We start from the raw sequence: 15,627 nt of genomic DNA, 5'->3' as shown, positions 1-15,627 counted from the left end.
TAGATGAATAAATTCAATTTTTGTTCTTTTATTAGAGAATACTAAAAAGAAACTATTTTTTTACTATTTCAGTAAATCTTCAACCTGAAAATGAATTATTTTTAAATTATGTATTGGAAGAATGTTCCTACTTGAGAAGATGCACGAGAAATCTCAATCCTTTTCATATTAATTATGAAGAATCATTATTTTTATTTCACCAAAACATGTAAGTTGGTTTTGTTTTTACCTTCTAAATATAATCATAAGTTAAGGAATGATTTGTTAAATCATTAACGAGATAATATTTTTTTTCATCATCACTTCAAAATCCATTATAATAAAAAAAAATTCGAAAACTGTTATTTAGAAAAACAAAATGAAGGAATTACAGAAAAACTAAAAAAAAAGAAGAATAGATAAAATTAGAGAATTACAGACAGAAACACCATGATTTCTTCTAACCACAAAATCACAAAACAATTAGAATTACTCTTCAATAAAAGAAAAGAGAAAGAACCTATTTTATGTGAATGTATGAATTTATCATATGATAATAAAAACATGAAATGGCATGATGAAGATAAAGAATATTGTGTTTCAATTTTTAATGGACATTTTATCTTTTACGACAAAAATAATAAAGGGGTAGTAGATTTTGTTATTCCTATTATTTCATCAATCCAATCAACAGAAGAAGATGATACAATAATGTTAACAGGAGTGTATGGAGTTCCAGTATTATGTCTTGTTTGTATTTTAGTTATTATTTAATTAAATAAAAATAAACAATATAATAATTATAATAGATTAATAAGAATAAATTCTTCCTCAGGGTTGCAACACGAATATTAATAAAACAATGTAGTGTTTCATTTCAATCTTTAATTGAAACAAACCAATTGAAGTCTAACTCAAGTGTATTACAAATAACATATTTACCATTATTTGGAAATTCGATTCAAATAATAATGTTAGCTCATTTTTATGACCCAAAAAGATTACAAGTTCCTGACTTTGTTTATAAATCAATTAAATATTTAGCAATGATTACAGAAACAGAAGGACTTTTTAGATTATCAGGTGATTCATCTGAAATGGAAGAAATAAGAGAATTAATAAATAAAGGAGAAGAAATCATCTTTCCAAAATATTCAATTCATTCAATTTCTAATTTACTAAAATACTTCTTTCGTTCATTACCACATGGACTAATACCTCAAACAAATATGTATAAAATGGTTGAAAGAATTCAAAATACATCTCGAAGTGAAACAATTCAAATATTAAAAGAAGAGGTTCATTGCCTTTCTCTTCCTGTGTTTACTATTTTATCAGTTTGTTTTTAACAATACATTCTTTGTCATATTAAATATTCATTAAGTTAGTTGTTAAATGAATTAATGATGAAAATTCTTGAACTTTCACAAATTAACAAAATGACAGAAAAAAATTTATTAATTTGCTTCTCTCCTTCTTTAAAAATAAATGGAGTACTTCTCCAATATTTATTGTTTTGTTCTGAATTATATCAATGATTATTTATTATTGTGTCTTTTCATTTGAATTTTATTTTCATAATCTTCTTTTCTTTAAAAAAAAAAAGAAAAGATTTTTTCAAATAAATAATAAATAATAATAAAGTAAACTATATTTTATTAATCTATTCAAAAAGAAATAAAAATAGTTCAATTTTAACGTCGAGATAAACTTAAAAAAAAAGGAGAAAATCTCAATAACAAAATAAAGATGTCAACTTGTCCTGTATGTGGTAAAAAGGCTTATCAAATGGAAGCCATTAAAATAGAAGGTATTACTATGCATAAGAATTGTTTTAGATGTAGTGTCTGTAAGAAAATTTTAAATGGTGCTAATTTTGCAAAGAATCATGGAGTTTATTATTGTAAGGTTCATTTCCAACAAATGTTCAGAGAAAAAGGTAATTATGATGAAGGTTTTGGTTATACTAAACATAGTGCTGATTGGGAAAAGAAAGATGAAGAACATCACGTTGAACAAAAACATGTTGAAAAGAAAACTGAAAAACCAGTTGAAGTAAAGAAAGAAGAAACAAAACCAGTTGAAGTGAAGAAAGAAGAAACAAAACCAGCTGAAGTAAAGAAAGAAATTACTTTTTCACCTGAAATTAAGAATCAAATTGATAGTATTTTAAAGGTTCTTGATAAAATGGAAGGAATTGTTTCAAAATTAGAGAGTTGTGGAATTAGTTCAAGTGAACCAATTAAAAATGAACAAGTTGATAATGTTTTTGCACGTCTTGAAGCTGTCATTTCCAAATTAGAGAAGAAATGAAAGAATAAAATATTTTTTTTCTTTTCAATTTTAAAAGTTTTTTATAAATAAAAGAGAAAATATTATCAATAATACCAATAATTGAATTAATCAGCTAAAATAGCATGTTCTGTTCTAGAATCATTTGCAGGTGTTTCTTCAGTACCTACGTGAGAACCAAGTGGTTGAGTAAGTTCAATTGGTTGGCTCCCATCTTCATCAAAGTTTTTATTAACAACTTTACCATAATCATCAAATTTAAGGTCTTCATATGGTTTAGCATTTTGTTTTCTTTCTTCAATTTTTTGTTTACGATAATGCAAATAGAAATATCCAACTGAAATAGAATGGAGGAATGTAATAACACCAATAATTACCTGATATATTCCAAATGCAACATAATGTTGGAAATGACAGGTAATTCCTGTAGGTTGTATTTGACTTAATGAAAAATCAACTTGACTTAACAAGTCATTTTTACAAAAGTTATTTGAACTAATTGCTAAACAAACTTCTGCAACACCAATAATTGCCATTCCAATTGATGCAATACCATATCCAATATCAAAAATTAATCCTTTTCTTTGAACGAGTATTAAACCAAAAACATATGATCCTATTGAAAGAGTTGTAACTAAAAAGATTACTGCAAGATGTGCAATAACTTGGAAAAATAATGGATACATACAAGTAAAACTATATTCTCCTTGTTCTGTTTTATATGTAAAATCAAGTGGAGTATTTGAGTCAAATGGTTCAGAAGAACAAGTACCATTCATTGGCGATGAAGTTAAATTCATCTAAAATTGATTATTATAAAGAAATAAAAAAGAGAAGAAAGTAAAAAAAGAAGAACAAACATAAAGTCCCTTGTCTGAATCTGACTCTCCAAAGAATACAAATTGATATATAAATGCAATAAGAGAGAGTATAAAACAGAATATTGAGATAACTGTCATAATTTGGAATGAAAACTTATGAGAACCATGGTTCTTGAAATAATCAAGGAATTTAGGCATAATGACACAATAAGAATAATTTTTATTAGTTTTATTTGTTTGAAAGAGTTATTTTTGTAAAAATGAATTTGAGTTTTAATAATAAAGAAGTATTATTTTATAATTTCTTTATAGTATTTCACTTTTTTCTTTAAGTGATTTTCAAGTATTTTTTGTGGGTTAAAATTAGTCATAAATTGAAATAAAAAAATTTTGATTAAAGAAAGTCATCAATATCTCCTAAATCTTCTATGTCTATTATTTGTTTTAGTTGATATTCTTTATCTAATAATGTTGACATTGAATATTGGCTTGTTCTACTCATCAATGAGAAAATACTCTGATTTTCTATTTGTGAGGTTTCATTTAAATGAGATATTTTTTCTCCTTCAAATAACCATACAGTTTTTGTTAAATAAAATACATTTAATGACTGTACAACATTAACGTTGATTGCATCTGCAATTATAGCAATGTCAAATGACATAGCTTGAGTTATTTTCTTTGAAGACTCACGAAATGATCCAAGAACTATTGGATGTTCATTAATAACAGTTTCTATAACAGGGTTTATATGAAGTAAATCATCTATTGTAGAGAGTCTTAGTGTTTTTTCTTTAGGTAAAACATCATATAATTTATCTAATACTGTTTGATTTGAAGCAGTAACAAATACTCTTTGGTGTGTTTTTGAACAGAATGTTTCAATTGTTGAAAGAATCATATTTGAAGATAATCCAGTTATTGGTGTAATTTCTTGTGAAGAAGAAAGGGAATTTAATAAGAAGTCATCTTTTTCACTTATTTGTTTTTGAATTAAAGTTTGTTCTGAAATATTTAATTTATCAAGAATCCAATCAAGATCATCATCACCATTATTTTCGTCTTCATTAAGAATATCATCAATGTTTTGAGTTTGACTTAAGTCTAAATTAAAATTAATTACAGGGCATGGTTTAGAATTAATAACAAAATCTCTAATCCGTTTCATATCATCATCATTTCTCATTAATTTACCAACTGTTGTCATACTAACTTGTAATGCATTTGTTCCAGAAAATTTATCCAGTTTAAATAAAGATAGAGTAGAAATAATAATTCTTTGAGGTGTTCTTATTTTAACTCTTTTTAATCGAATTTCTTGAATTTGTTCAATTCCTTGTTCTTCAGAGATTATACTTCGATTACTATTCTGTTGATCACAATCTGTGATTTTTTCTTCACTAATAATATCATTATCTTCAAATGGCAACATATAACCTTTAATTATATTTATTTTCCCATCTTCTGTTGAAACACAGATAAGTGACTCATCATAAATACATTCTCCTTCAAATGTATAAATGTAATAATCAGGAAATTTCATTGTACATTCACTTTTGATCAATTTCATTCTTCTTCCAATTGACTTAACTTCATTTGGAAATAACCATCGCTTTTGATTTTCTGTTTCAATTCGTTTCATTTCTAAACGAACATCGTTTAAATATTTAAAGTAAAATGCTTTTTCTAATGAATTAAGATGTTGAATGGCACTTTTATTATAATTTATTCCATCATTTTCACAAATTAAACCACAATGTTCTGTTATTTGGCAATATTTACATGAAATCTCTCTTCTTATACATTCATCCTCATTTGGTATTGTCATATTCTTTGAATACACTGCAAGTGAATTTCTTAATTGAGTAATAGCAACTAATTGTGGAACTGTTGGAACAACTTGAACAAAGTTATTATTTTGACGATGAACATAATTTAATAATCCTCTAAATTGGTGGTGAGGTTTTTGAAGGAATCCACTAAGAAGAAGGAAATAATAAGCAATTTGTCCGAAGTTTTCTTCTTTTTGTTTTCCTGTTTTCATTTCAACAATAATTTCACCTTCTGAGTCATTCAACAAAATATCAATTGCACCTTTAAAACCAAAAATTTGAGATTGAATTTGAGGTTCAGAAGCAATAAATTCTGAGAAGTGTATTTCACGGTTAAGACTTGTTTTAATAGTTTTTGTTTTCCAACATTGATACCAGTTATTCACAGTATCATAAAATTCCATTGCATGATCAATAAATTCTTTTCTTGTAATTCCTAATACATAAATTTTTGTTAATAATTCTTCACTTAATTCTTCTATCATTGATTTAAATATTGTTTTATTAAATTCAGGTGGGTTGGTAATGAGAATATGTTGAATTGTTCCATGAATTAATGTTCCTAAAGTTGTTGCTTCATAATAATCATCAAGAAAAAGATAATTTTTAATAACTGTTTGTCTATTACACCAGGTACTACTTACAGTGCTAGTAGTATTAATTAAATAATCAGGATTTTGAATAAGAAGTATAGGTGTTCTGTTATTAAGAATAAAAGGGTTTGGAAGAGAATTTTTTGTTCTTTCTTCTAAAAAAATGAGATGAATAAAATCACCGACTTTAAGTGAAGTGTCATACCATAAATCATCCAAATATAATATAAATTGTTTTTTTTCTTGTTGTTCTTCAACTTTATATCTTTTAAGATTTTTTTCATCATCTAATAAAGCAACAACTTCACAACGAATATAAAGGTTCCAATTCTTTTGAGTTACTTTTTTCCTAACGAGCATAACCACTTTTTTTTTTAATAAAATATTTTTTTCTTTTAGTTTTTTTTTTAAGAAAAATAATAAAAATAATCAACAGATAGTTAATTATTCGTCACAGAAAAATCTTTAAAATAAAACTGTCATGTTTGTTTGGTTATTAAACCTCTTTATTATTTCATCATTTTCTTTAATTATTCAGAGAAGACAAGACTGTCCAAATAAAATTAATGAACTTACAAGGTTTCAGTTTGGTACGAATGGTAGTTTATCTTTTAATTTATATAACGGTAGAAGGAAAGAATTGATTCAAACAACTATTACAATATGTCAAATTCCAAGTAATGGAGAAATGACAAGTTGTGAAAAGATGCAACAAGAATGTCAAAGTTTTGATTTATATGATTTGGCTAAAGGAAATACGATATTAAATATTAATATTACTATTCCAGATGAATATGGAATTTATATTCTTCATTGTGGAAAAAGTAGAAATATTGAATTAAATTATACATTACATTTAAGAAATGGATTGTCTGAATTATCAATAAGTGAATTAAAGAATTATATTGCAAGTTGTTCAATAGAAATTGTTTGGATTATAACAATAATAATAGTAATAATTATTTATTTAATATATCATAATACTACATCATTTATTCATTTTATTATAGTAGGAATTATGTTAATTTTGTGTATGAAAGAAGGGCTTCATATTTATTATTATATTCATTATAATATGACAGGAATTCCTAAATATCGATATATGACTATTTGTAAATTACTTGAATCATTTAGTGATATTTTATTAACTCTTCTTATTACTTTTATAACAAAAGGTTGGTTAATAATTTATAAGTTTATTCCACTTAATCATTGTAAAACATTAATTATGGGAATATTATTATTTTCTGTTTGTTTATTACTTTATTGTTTTATTAATGACTCTTTTATTTTATTAGCTTTGACTATAGCATTTTTCTTTATTATTCCAACTGTAATATCAACTCTTTCATTAAATACTAAAGTAATTCAATTTCATATTTTAACAAATAACAATAATAATTATTCACATTTAAAACGTAAAATATTAATTTCTCGTTTACTAATTGGTGGTTTAATAACATTTTGGATATTTTTATACCTCGATAATATTGCTATTCTTTGTGCAATTCATAAAACATTACCAATATTTATTATTTCTCAAATATTACTTAGACTCTTATTAATTCTATGGACTTTATGTGTTATTTTTCCATCAAATTCATTTTTTGAACCAATAGCAGAAAGTATTAATTCTGTTATTTTAAACCAAATAGTAACAATTCCTCCTAAACCTCATATTCATGAAGTAACTGAAAACGTTCAATCATCGTTTGATTCTCATAGTATTATTTTATTTTGTTATCCTAGAACAACAAATTTGTCGAATATAAATCCACTATTATTAGACGGTATTTTATTAACTCCTGAAGTGAGACAAAACAACAAATTGTTTATTGATTAAGTTACTTATTATTAGTGTTTTTCCTTTTAAATTTTTTTTTGTTTTGTAAAAAGAACTGTAAAAGAAAAAAGATTTGTTTAAGAATGAGTGATACCTCAATTAAAACTATTAAAATAGAAACTTTTAACAATTTTGGTACTGTCAATTTTGTTAGTGAAAAGAATGAAATTCAAACAATGACATCTGCAGCAAGTGCTCTTGTTTCAAATGTTCCTAAAGCTAATGACTCAATAAAAGAAGAAAAGAAAGAAGTGGAGAAAGAAGAAAAGAAAGAGATTAATAAAGGAGAAGATGGAAGAAAAGAACATTTAATGAATAGACTTTCATTACAACCAAAGCATCTTGAAAAATTAAAAGAATGGACTGGAATGAATGACTTTAAAGTGACATATTTTAACGATAAAGATTTATTTACAGCTAAAGAATTCTTTAATAAAGTTAAAGGATTAGAACATATTATGCTTTTATGTGAAACAAACAATAATATGCTTTTTGGTGGTTATTTTAGTAAAATGCCAGATAAACAAAATACTTGGATTAATGAAGATAGTAAACATTTTATATTTACACTTAGAAATCCACACCTTGTACCACCTACAATGATTCAACCAAGAGTTGATAATCATAATATTATTATGATTAAAGGTGATGATGAAATAACAGAAGTTTGTGAAAATTATGCTTTTGTAATATGTAATAATACTACAAGTAAACAACATATTAGATTTGCATCTATGTATCACGACACTACTTATAAAGGAGAACGTTTATTTGCTGGTAATCAAAAGACTTTCCAAATTAGAAATTTTGCTGCTATTCAATGGGAATAAAAAACAAAAACCTTTTAAAAAATTAGAATTACTAACTTAATTCTTTGTTGCACTTTCATTTTCCATTCCCATTTCACTTCTTTTCTTTAATCCTTCTATTTTTGTTTTACAGAAGAAACATTCATTATGATGTTCCATATGTCTTTCAATACAACTTCTGCATGCACTATGTTTACATGGAAGCATAATTGTATCAGCTGGATTACTACAACAAATAAAACATAATTGATCTTCATTTTCTTCTACTTCCATTTCAAATGAATTATTAGATGCTCTTCCTTGGAATGTTGGTGTAATAACTATTTTTTTTATATGTTTTTTATTTAATTCATTTAATGAATTTTTTAAGAACTTAAGAGTATTATCAATTCCTTCTAATGCATGTTTTTCTTCTACTTTTAAATTAGTAATAATGTCATCAGTAAATGTAGTTGGTCTCCATCTATCCCAAATTGTTGTTGGATATTCTATTTCAAATGAAAGTATTGATGAAGAAGATAAATCAATTCCTTCTAACCCTTTATTAATTTCTAATGTTATTATACCATCTTGTAATAACCATTCAAGTCTTTTTTCTTCTGGAATACTTTTTAAAATTTGTGTAAGAACATCTAATAATAATATTCTTAATGAACAAAATATACTATAAATTTGTTTTCCTCTTCTTGTTGTAATAGAATTTCTTACAGAACATTGATATAACACAAACGATAAGTATTGTAAAAATTTAGTAGCAAGTGTATGGTCTATATATATTTTACCAAAGAGATATGATAATCCATCCATTAAATCTGTTCCATCTATTAAACTACTAGACAATGATTCAAACATTTTTTCTTCTTGTCCACTGAGACGTTCTTTATCTAATAATAGTAATATCTTATCTAAACTCTTTGATACATAATCAAAAACAATATTATGAGTATTCATTATTGTTTTATCATCATTAAAATATTCTTGTAATAAATTACTAAATACTTTACGATATCTTGGATAAGCTGCAATATTCTTTTTTAATACATAAAAAGGAATTGGCATTCCTATTCTAATAAAAGTAATTGCTCTTCTGAACCTTTCTTCTTCATCACTTGTTAAAGACTCAAATGCAAAATTGAATAAAATTCTTTTATTTTCTAATGAGACACAGTCAATAAATTCAATTCTTTTAGCCATTGTATAAGTAATGGACATAAACATTGTTGTTTTTAGTCCTGGTTTAACAATGAAAGTATTTCCTAAAAATGATATTAATGTATTAATAAAATCACCAAATAATTGTTTGTTTTCATTTATAAGAATTTTTTGATAATTAAATAAAATATTTTGACGTAAATTTTTACATAATGAAATAATAGAAGAAATATATGGTTCATGAACATATAATAATCCTTTAGTACTGACTAATGCATTAACAATTTGTTTAAATATTTCTAATTGAATTTGATATCTACAAGGAATTATAAATAATGAAGCTTCCCATAAATAATTAAGCCAATCAACACTATTTTCTAATGTACTTATAATTCTAATATTTCTTCTACATACTAATTCCATTTTAAAGAAATATGGAAGGGTATTATTATAAAAGAAAAGAATAGCACGATGCATATGTTTATTAGTTTCAAAACTTTCATTATTTTTTTCTAATGGAAATGTTTTTTGAATATAACTAATTGTACCTCCTAATCTATCAAAGTCAGGATATTCTTTTGGTGTATTAATGAGAAATTCATTGTTAAATTGAAAATGATTTGTTTCATCTAATATCATAGAAAATAATGCATACGTTATTCTCATAGTTAATTCCATTCCATCTTCATTACTATTAATATCTTTATTTATATCATGTCTCACAGAATAATTGTTTACAAAGTCATCTAATAATTGATTTGTTTCAAGGGCTTTTAATAACTTTTTATCAAGTTCAAGTTGTTGTTGATATTTTAAATCTAAATCATTCATTAATCCTTCTGGTGGTTGTGAAAGATCAATTCCTTGAATCATTTTTTTATAATCGAATTTACTTACTGTTGTTGATTTAGATAGAATTATATCAATAAATTGATATAATTTATCAGGATCTCCACATGCTACTGCCATCATTTCACTTATAATATCAAGAAGTGTTTTAGTAAGTGATATGACTATATCATCTTTAAATTGATAATGTGTAGATATAATATAATACCATTCCATTAAAGTTTTAACAATAATTTCTAGGTCAGTAGGATGAACCATATGTTTTAATAATGAACCTAATCTTCCTAATGAATTTGATCGAGTGCATTCAGTTAATAATGGTAAAAAATATTCAATACATAAAACTTTACTATTTACAATTAATGGAATATATCTTGCAAATAGTGCATTTAATATTAAAACAGATCCATTAGAAACATCATTAAGACATTCAATAATAGCTTTTCCAAGTATTTCACATTCTTTATAACTGGACTGAATTGGTTGTTGACATACAGGTGAATAATCTCCTATTTGTTGTTTGTATAACATTGGATATTCTCCATAATTAATAATACATTTTTCTCCTGTAGAAGCAGTAACTCCAAAATAATAGTTATTCATTGGTTCTGTTCCAAATGACTCAAATGCAATTCCAAGGTCTTGATCATTTAATAATATTTTAATTCTTCGTTGATCAAAGTCAACACAAATACTTACAACATCTCCTTTCTTCCATTTTGGTCCAAATGGTGTTTGTTTTTCATTCCAAAGACATTTACGATATCCATCATATGCATATGAATCAGTAAAATCTCCTATGCCTTTTGTACGATCAAACACTGTTGAATTCTCAAAAATACCTATTTGAAAAAGTCCATCAGTTTGGAGAATAACTTGAAATACATATTTACCACTATGTGCTCCAAGATTTGTTCTAACTGATGGAAAGGCATTAGTAAAAATAAATTCATTTTCTAAAAAACCACTTTTAGTTTCTCCAGCAACTGTATATTTTTTAAGTAATAATTTTTGCCCTTCACTACTTTGTTTGTTTGAAGTAACGAGAGCATCAACATAATAAGGTAGCAAAATTGGTTCATAACTATCAAAATTAATTTCAGCATTAGGTGCCAATTTCTGAAAAATTTGATTTAATTTTGTTTTGATTGTTTTTTCCATTGAGTTGAAGTTTATTGATTTGTTAGTTCTTCGCTCTTTTTCCAGAATAAAATCTTTTGTTTTTTCTTTTTTTTTCATCTTCTTGAGATAATTTATCTCATCATGTCAAAAGAACATCATCCTCTCATTATTTCTACTTCTGTTAAACACACTGTTCAATTAAACTCTCTTCCTAAAGTCAAAGAAGTTAATCAACGAGGTATTGAAAACGTCATTAAATTTAGAAGAATGACTACTCATTTTAAAGCTCCACTAAGTGAAGAGGAGTTAACTAAGTTAAGCCAATTCATTTTACTCTTTCAGAGTAATGAAGTTAGTATTACTATTCTTCATGAAAAAGAAATACAACAATTATTGGAAAAAGATAATTTTACTCCAAAATATTCTGCTATTATTGTCTCTTCTCTTCTTTCTTCTCCAGTCAAATGTATTGATACATTAAACAGAGTTGAGTTATTTTGTACTTCTAATGAATGGTTTGGTTATTGGAACAAAGGACTTGCTTCTAAATACAAGACTCTCCACAAGACTCATTCAACTTACTGTCTTTGTGTTGGACATTCCTTATTAAGATTTGTTAGATATTCACCACGTCCATCACCATCAATACAATACAATTATTAAATTTTTGTTATTAAATTATGTTTTGTTATTATTTGAACATTCTTCATTTAGTGATTTTATTTCTGAGAAATGCGTTTTTTATCTGTCATCAATGGATGAGATAGTAACTTGAAAATTTTCATCTTAAAAATGATCAAAGTTATTGAAATGACACAAATTATTACTAGTTTAGTCTATATCCCTCGTGGTGAAAATAAAATTTATGCCTATCCACCTCTTCCTCAAGACTCTCCTTATATGTTTGATATTTTACCAACTCTTGCATTCCCTGACACTGAAAGTAACCCATGTTATTTTGTTGTTCCATCAAATTCTCCAGTACAAAGAATGTTTGGAATATCAATGATTTATCCATCACACTGTCTTGTATTATTAACGAACTCTCTTTCTTTTAATCCATTATCACAATTGTTAAAAGCATACTACCCATTGTTTTCACATCCAAGTCCACAATTATTAACGTCAATTTATACTTCTATGAATAACTCTCCATTGAAACCAGAACCAATTATCCCACCAGAAAATTTGTTTTCTTCTATTATTAAACTAATGAAATTATTATTGCTTCCATTTAAAACAGTTGTTTATTCATCAAAACCATCAGATTCATCGTTGTCTATTCTATTCTTAATGTGTTCTATTCCAGGTGTATTTGTTAAACCAAATAGAGAATCAAATGAAGCTCTTGGATTTCCATTACAACTTGACACCGCAAATCATCCTATTATTCCACACTTCCCAGGAAGTTTGATTGACAAAATTATTGGAACAGAAGGCTATATAATTGGAACGTCAAATCCAATATTCAGTGAATTAACAAAGGATTGGGATGTTGTGATTAATCTTGACACAAATAAAGTTTCTTGTCAAAAAGAAATTCAGGGTGTAATTGCTGATACCAGAGAGGATAAATTATTAATTGTAAGAATGAAAGAGGCTTATCAACGTAAAAATATTATTAGTATAATACAAATGATTGAATGGTATTATCAAGGGCTGTTAAATACAATAACTCCATTTGCTAAAAAAATTTCCATTGTTTCTTGGAATGAAATAGCCTCAACCCCTGCTAGTGAATATGGAATGGAATTTTTAAAGGAGTGGTTAGCTGCACCATCATTCCAAGAATGGAAAGAACATGTTGTTGTAGATAAAGCATTAAAATTTAATATTAAACATCCCGGAAAAACAATAAATACAGGCTTTGGTGTTTATACCTCAGAGACTATTGCGGCATATATCACAGGGGATTGGATGATTAAAAGTGCTGTTAAAGTTGATAATTTGTACAAAGGATTAGAGTCATATTGGAAAAAAGAAGATGATACTACTCAAACAAATGAAGTTGAAGAACAACCAATAATTATAAATGAAAAAGCGTGTTAAGACTAAAACTTACTTCATTAATTCATTTATTTCTGTGTTTTGTTTTATCAAGACTAGACCATATAAACTAATGGACTAACATCACATTCTGATTGGTAAAAAGTGACTGATGGGAACAACTCTGAAAGTCTAGGAATCCAATGTTTTAAATAACCTCTTTCGGTATTTGTATGTTCAGATAAAACAACAGCAGTATTCCATTCTAAGTGTTCAAGAACTTCATGATGACCCATTTCACCAGTTAAAACTGCATCAGCACATTTATTAGCAAACATCATAGATCCACTTCCACAACAAATTGCAACTGTTTTAATTTCTTTTTTAGTAGAAGGGATGGCATACCTTAAAGGAACATCTAACCCATTTTTAATTCGATCAATAAACTCATCAATAGTAATTGGAGTATCGTATGTAACATATCTACCACTTCCAATTGAAATATCGCTTTGGCTAGGTTCAATTGCTGTAGTATTCTTTGGTACTGACGTTAATGAAACAGGTTCATTTAAAACAAGAGAAGCAAGCCAGTCATTAATTCCACCATTAACGGAGTCTAAAGCAGAATGTGGTGAATAAACACTAATTCCATTTTTTAACAATCGAAGAGCAAGTTTTTGAGAACGAGTTTCAGGAACAAGTTTTTTAAAAGATTTAAATAAAGTTGGGTGATATGAAAGAATAGCTTTGCATTTTTTGTTTATTGCTTCATCAATAACTGATTCAGTTATATCAATACAAACAAGCACTAAACTAAATTCTTCTTCTGAATTAACAAGTATTCCTGTATTATCCCAATTTTCTGCTAATTGTTTTGGATAATATTTTTCAAATAAACTAGCAAATTCTTCAATTTTCATTTTTTAATATTTTTGAGTTTTTTGTTTTTATTTTATTAACTTTTTTATTCTTAGATTTGAAGATTGTATGTCATAAACACACACAAATATTAATAAAAATGCAACATTGAGTTATTAGCTATTACCATTTGATTATGATATTTTATTTTGTGAAACAACATTCATTTAATACCAATTAGTTGATGTTTATTAATATCTATTATAAGTGAATAATAATGAAATGATGATTATGAAAGTGGTATTATTTATTATATTTAATATGGTATCAGATTAGTTATTTAATATGACAAAGTTTTACTTATTAATATTTAATAATATTGAAGTATTAATAAACAAATTGGATGCATCTTAAATAATGATTGTTATAAACTGAACATAGATTAGTGTTATCAAGAAGAAGAGAATTATAAACGAGTATTTATATTGAAGATGAAACAAAACGATGTGTTAATGACTATTTCTTCTCAAAGTAACAATATAAAGAATGAGTCTTTTTAATAATTAATTAAAACAAAATAAAAGTCAAATAACTTAATTGAAGAATAATTAATTTATAATGTTTGAAAATACATTAAAACAAAAGAAATAAAACATAATGAAGAAAATAAAACATTCATTTCTCAATATAAAGAAAGTATAATCAACATATTTATCATAAATAGGTTATTTTTAATGATAAATTAATAATAAAAATGAAGAAAAGATAATATCAAAAATAAAAGAAGTTCAAAAATAAAATAATAAAGAAGGAATGAAACAACGATTTAACTCAATAATAATTATGAATTTTAATAATATTAATGATTTATTAATTTAGAAATGGAATTAAAATATTTCAATGAAAAATGTACAAATTCATTTTAATTTTCATTAAATCTTTATTCAAAAATATTATTTGATACTATTGTATAATTTCATATTATAATGAAGAATATAAAATAATTGAAGATAGAAGAATAAATAAGTGATAATGTATGAATTAAAATAATCAATATATTTAAAAGAGAAAGAAGAAAAGAGTAAATTAAAAATATACAACATACAAATATGATAGAATAATGAAATACAATACCGATAGAAGTTAAATCAGTTGAATATTCATGTTTTTATGATTATTAATCGTTGAATGATATAATGTTTGTCTTCTGGTAGTAACATAAAATATGAATGTTTTAAAAGATATTTATTCACTAACATCAGTTATTATTCAATCAATAAATAGTAAAATAAGATAAAAATCATTTTCAATGCTGATGTTTATCAAGAAGAAATGATATATCAATAAATAGTGAAATGGAAAGTCGATGCTTTGAATTATATAAACATTAACAACAATTATATACATCAATAATTCTAATAATTTGAGTGACTTTATTTTGATGAAGAAAAGAATAGAATTTAATTAATTAAGTATTAATAGAATAGCTTC

General features: G+C 25.4%; 10 protein-coding genes across 10 annotated transcripts; 6 read left to right on the top strand and 4 right to left on the bottom strand.

The window, feature by feature from the left end:
• Window positions 1-429: 429 nt before the first annotated feature.
• On the top strand, window positions 430-1,328 carry ENU1_087240 (RhoGAP domain containing protein; the record flags this gene model as incomplete). Its single annotated transcript, XM_008858909.1, has 2 exons — window positions 430-729; window positions 789-1,328. 2 exons carry the CDS (start codon window positions 430-432, stop codon window positions 1,326-1,328), a joined length of 840 nt encoding a protein of 279 aa, XP_008857131.1.
• A 400-nt stretch (window positions 1,329-1,728) lies between these two features.
• ENU1_087230 (LIM zinc finger domain containing protein) lies at window positions 1,729-2,292 on the top strand (the record flags this gene model as incomplete). The annotated part of the gene is made up of 1 exon (XM_008858908.1): window positions 1,729-2,292. The coding sequence occupies one exon, from the start codon at window positions 1,729-1,731 to the stop codon at window positions 2,290-2,292; it is 564 nt and encodes a 187-aa protein (XP_008857130.1).
• Window positions 2,293-2,378: 86 nt separating this feature from the next.
• Window positions 2,379-3,290, bottom strand: ENU1_087220 (hypothetical protein; the record flags this gene model as incomplete). Its single annotated transcript, XM_008858907.1, has 2 exons — window positions 2,379-3,071; window positions 3,132-3,290. 2 exons carry the CDS (start codon window positions 3,288-3,290, stop codon window positions 2,379-2,381), a joined length of 852 nt encoding a protein of 283 aa, XP_008857129.1.
• A 196-nt stretch (window positions 3,291-3,486) lies between these two features.
• Window positions 3,487-5,877, bottom strand: ENU1_087210 (DNA replication factor Dna2 protein; the record flags this gene model as incomplete). The annotated part of the gene is made up of 1 exon (XM_008858906.1): window positions 3,487-5,877. One exon carries the CDS (start codon window positions 5,875-5,877, stop codon window positions 3,487-3,489), a length of 2,391 nt encoding a protein of 796 aa, XP_008857128.1.
• Window positions 5,878-5,998: 121 nt separating this feature from the next.
• On the top strand, window positions 5,999-7,360 carry ENU1_087200 (hypothetical protein; the record flags this gene model as incomplete). Its single annotated transcript, XM_008858905.1, has 1 exon — window positions 5,999-7,360. One exon carries the CDS (start codon window positions 5,999-6,001, stop codon window positions 7,358-7,360), a length of 1,362 nt encoding a protein of 453 aa, XP_008857127.1.
• An 83-nt stretch (window positions 7,361-7,443) lies between these two features.
• On the top strand, window positions 7,444-8,190 carry ENU1_087190 (hypothetical protein; the record flags this gene model as incomplete). The annotated part of the gene is made up of 1 exon (XM_008858904.1): window positions 7,444-8,190. One exon carries the CDS (start codon window positions 7,444-7,446, stop codon window positions 8,188-8,190), a length of 747 nt encoding a protein of 248 aa, XP_008857126.1.
• A 36-nt stretch (window positions 8,191-8,226) lies between these two features.
• Window positions 8,227-11,331, bottom strand: ENU1_087180 (SPRY domain containing protein; the record flags this gene model as incomplete). The annotated part of the gene is made up of 1 exon (XM_008858903.1): window positions 8,227-11,331. One exon carries the CDS (start codon window positions 11,329-11,331, stop codon window positions 8,227-8,229), a length of 3,105 nt encoding a protein of 1,034 aa, XP_008857125.1.
• A 102-nt stretch (window positions 11,332-11,433) lies between these two features.
• ENU1_087170 (hypothetical protein) lies at window positions 11,434-11,955 on the top strand (the record flags this gene model as incomplete). The annotated part of the gene is made up of 1 exon (XM_008858902.1): window positions 11,434-11,955. One exon carries the CDS (start codon window positions 11,434-11,436, stop codon window positions 11,953-11,955), a length of 522 nt encoding a protein of 173 aa, XP_008857124.1.
• Window positions 11,956-12,102: 147 nt separating this feature from the next.
• Window positions 12,103-13,341, top strand: ENU1_087160 (hypothetical protein; the record flags this gene model as incomplete). The annotated part of the gene is made up of 1 exon (XM_008858901.1): window positions 12,103-13,341. The coding sequence occupies one exon, from the start codon at window positions 12,103-12,105 to the stop codon at window positions 13,339-13,341; it is 1,239 nt and encodes a 412-aa protein (XP_008857123.1).
• A 53-nt stretch (window positions 13,342-13,394) lies between these two features.
• ENU1_087150 (dinuclear metal center protein, YbgI/SA1388 family protein) lies at window positions 13,395-14,198 on the bottom strand (the record flags this gene model as incomplete). The annotated part of the gene is made up of 1 exon (XM_008858900.1): window positions 13,395-14,198. The coding sequence occupies one exon, from the start codon at window positions 14,196-14,198 to the stop codon at window positions 13,395-13,397; it is 804 nt and encodes a 267-aa protein (XP_008857122.1).
• Window positions 14,199-15,627: the final 1,429 nt, after the last annotated feature.

The sequence above is a fragment of the Entamoeba nuttalli genome (assembly GCF_000257125.1).
Source record: "Entamoeba nuttalli P19 unplaced genomic scaffold asmbl_3953, whole genome shotgun sequence".
In the NCBI taxonomy this organism is placed as follows: Eukaryota; Evosea; order Mastigamoebida; family Endamoebidae; genus Entamoeba; species Entamoeba nuttalli.
This window is presented reverse-complemented; position numbering and strand designations above follow the sequence as displayed.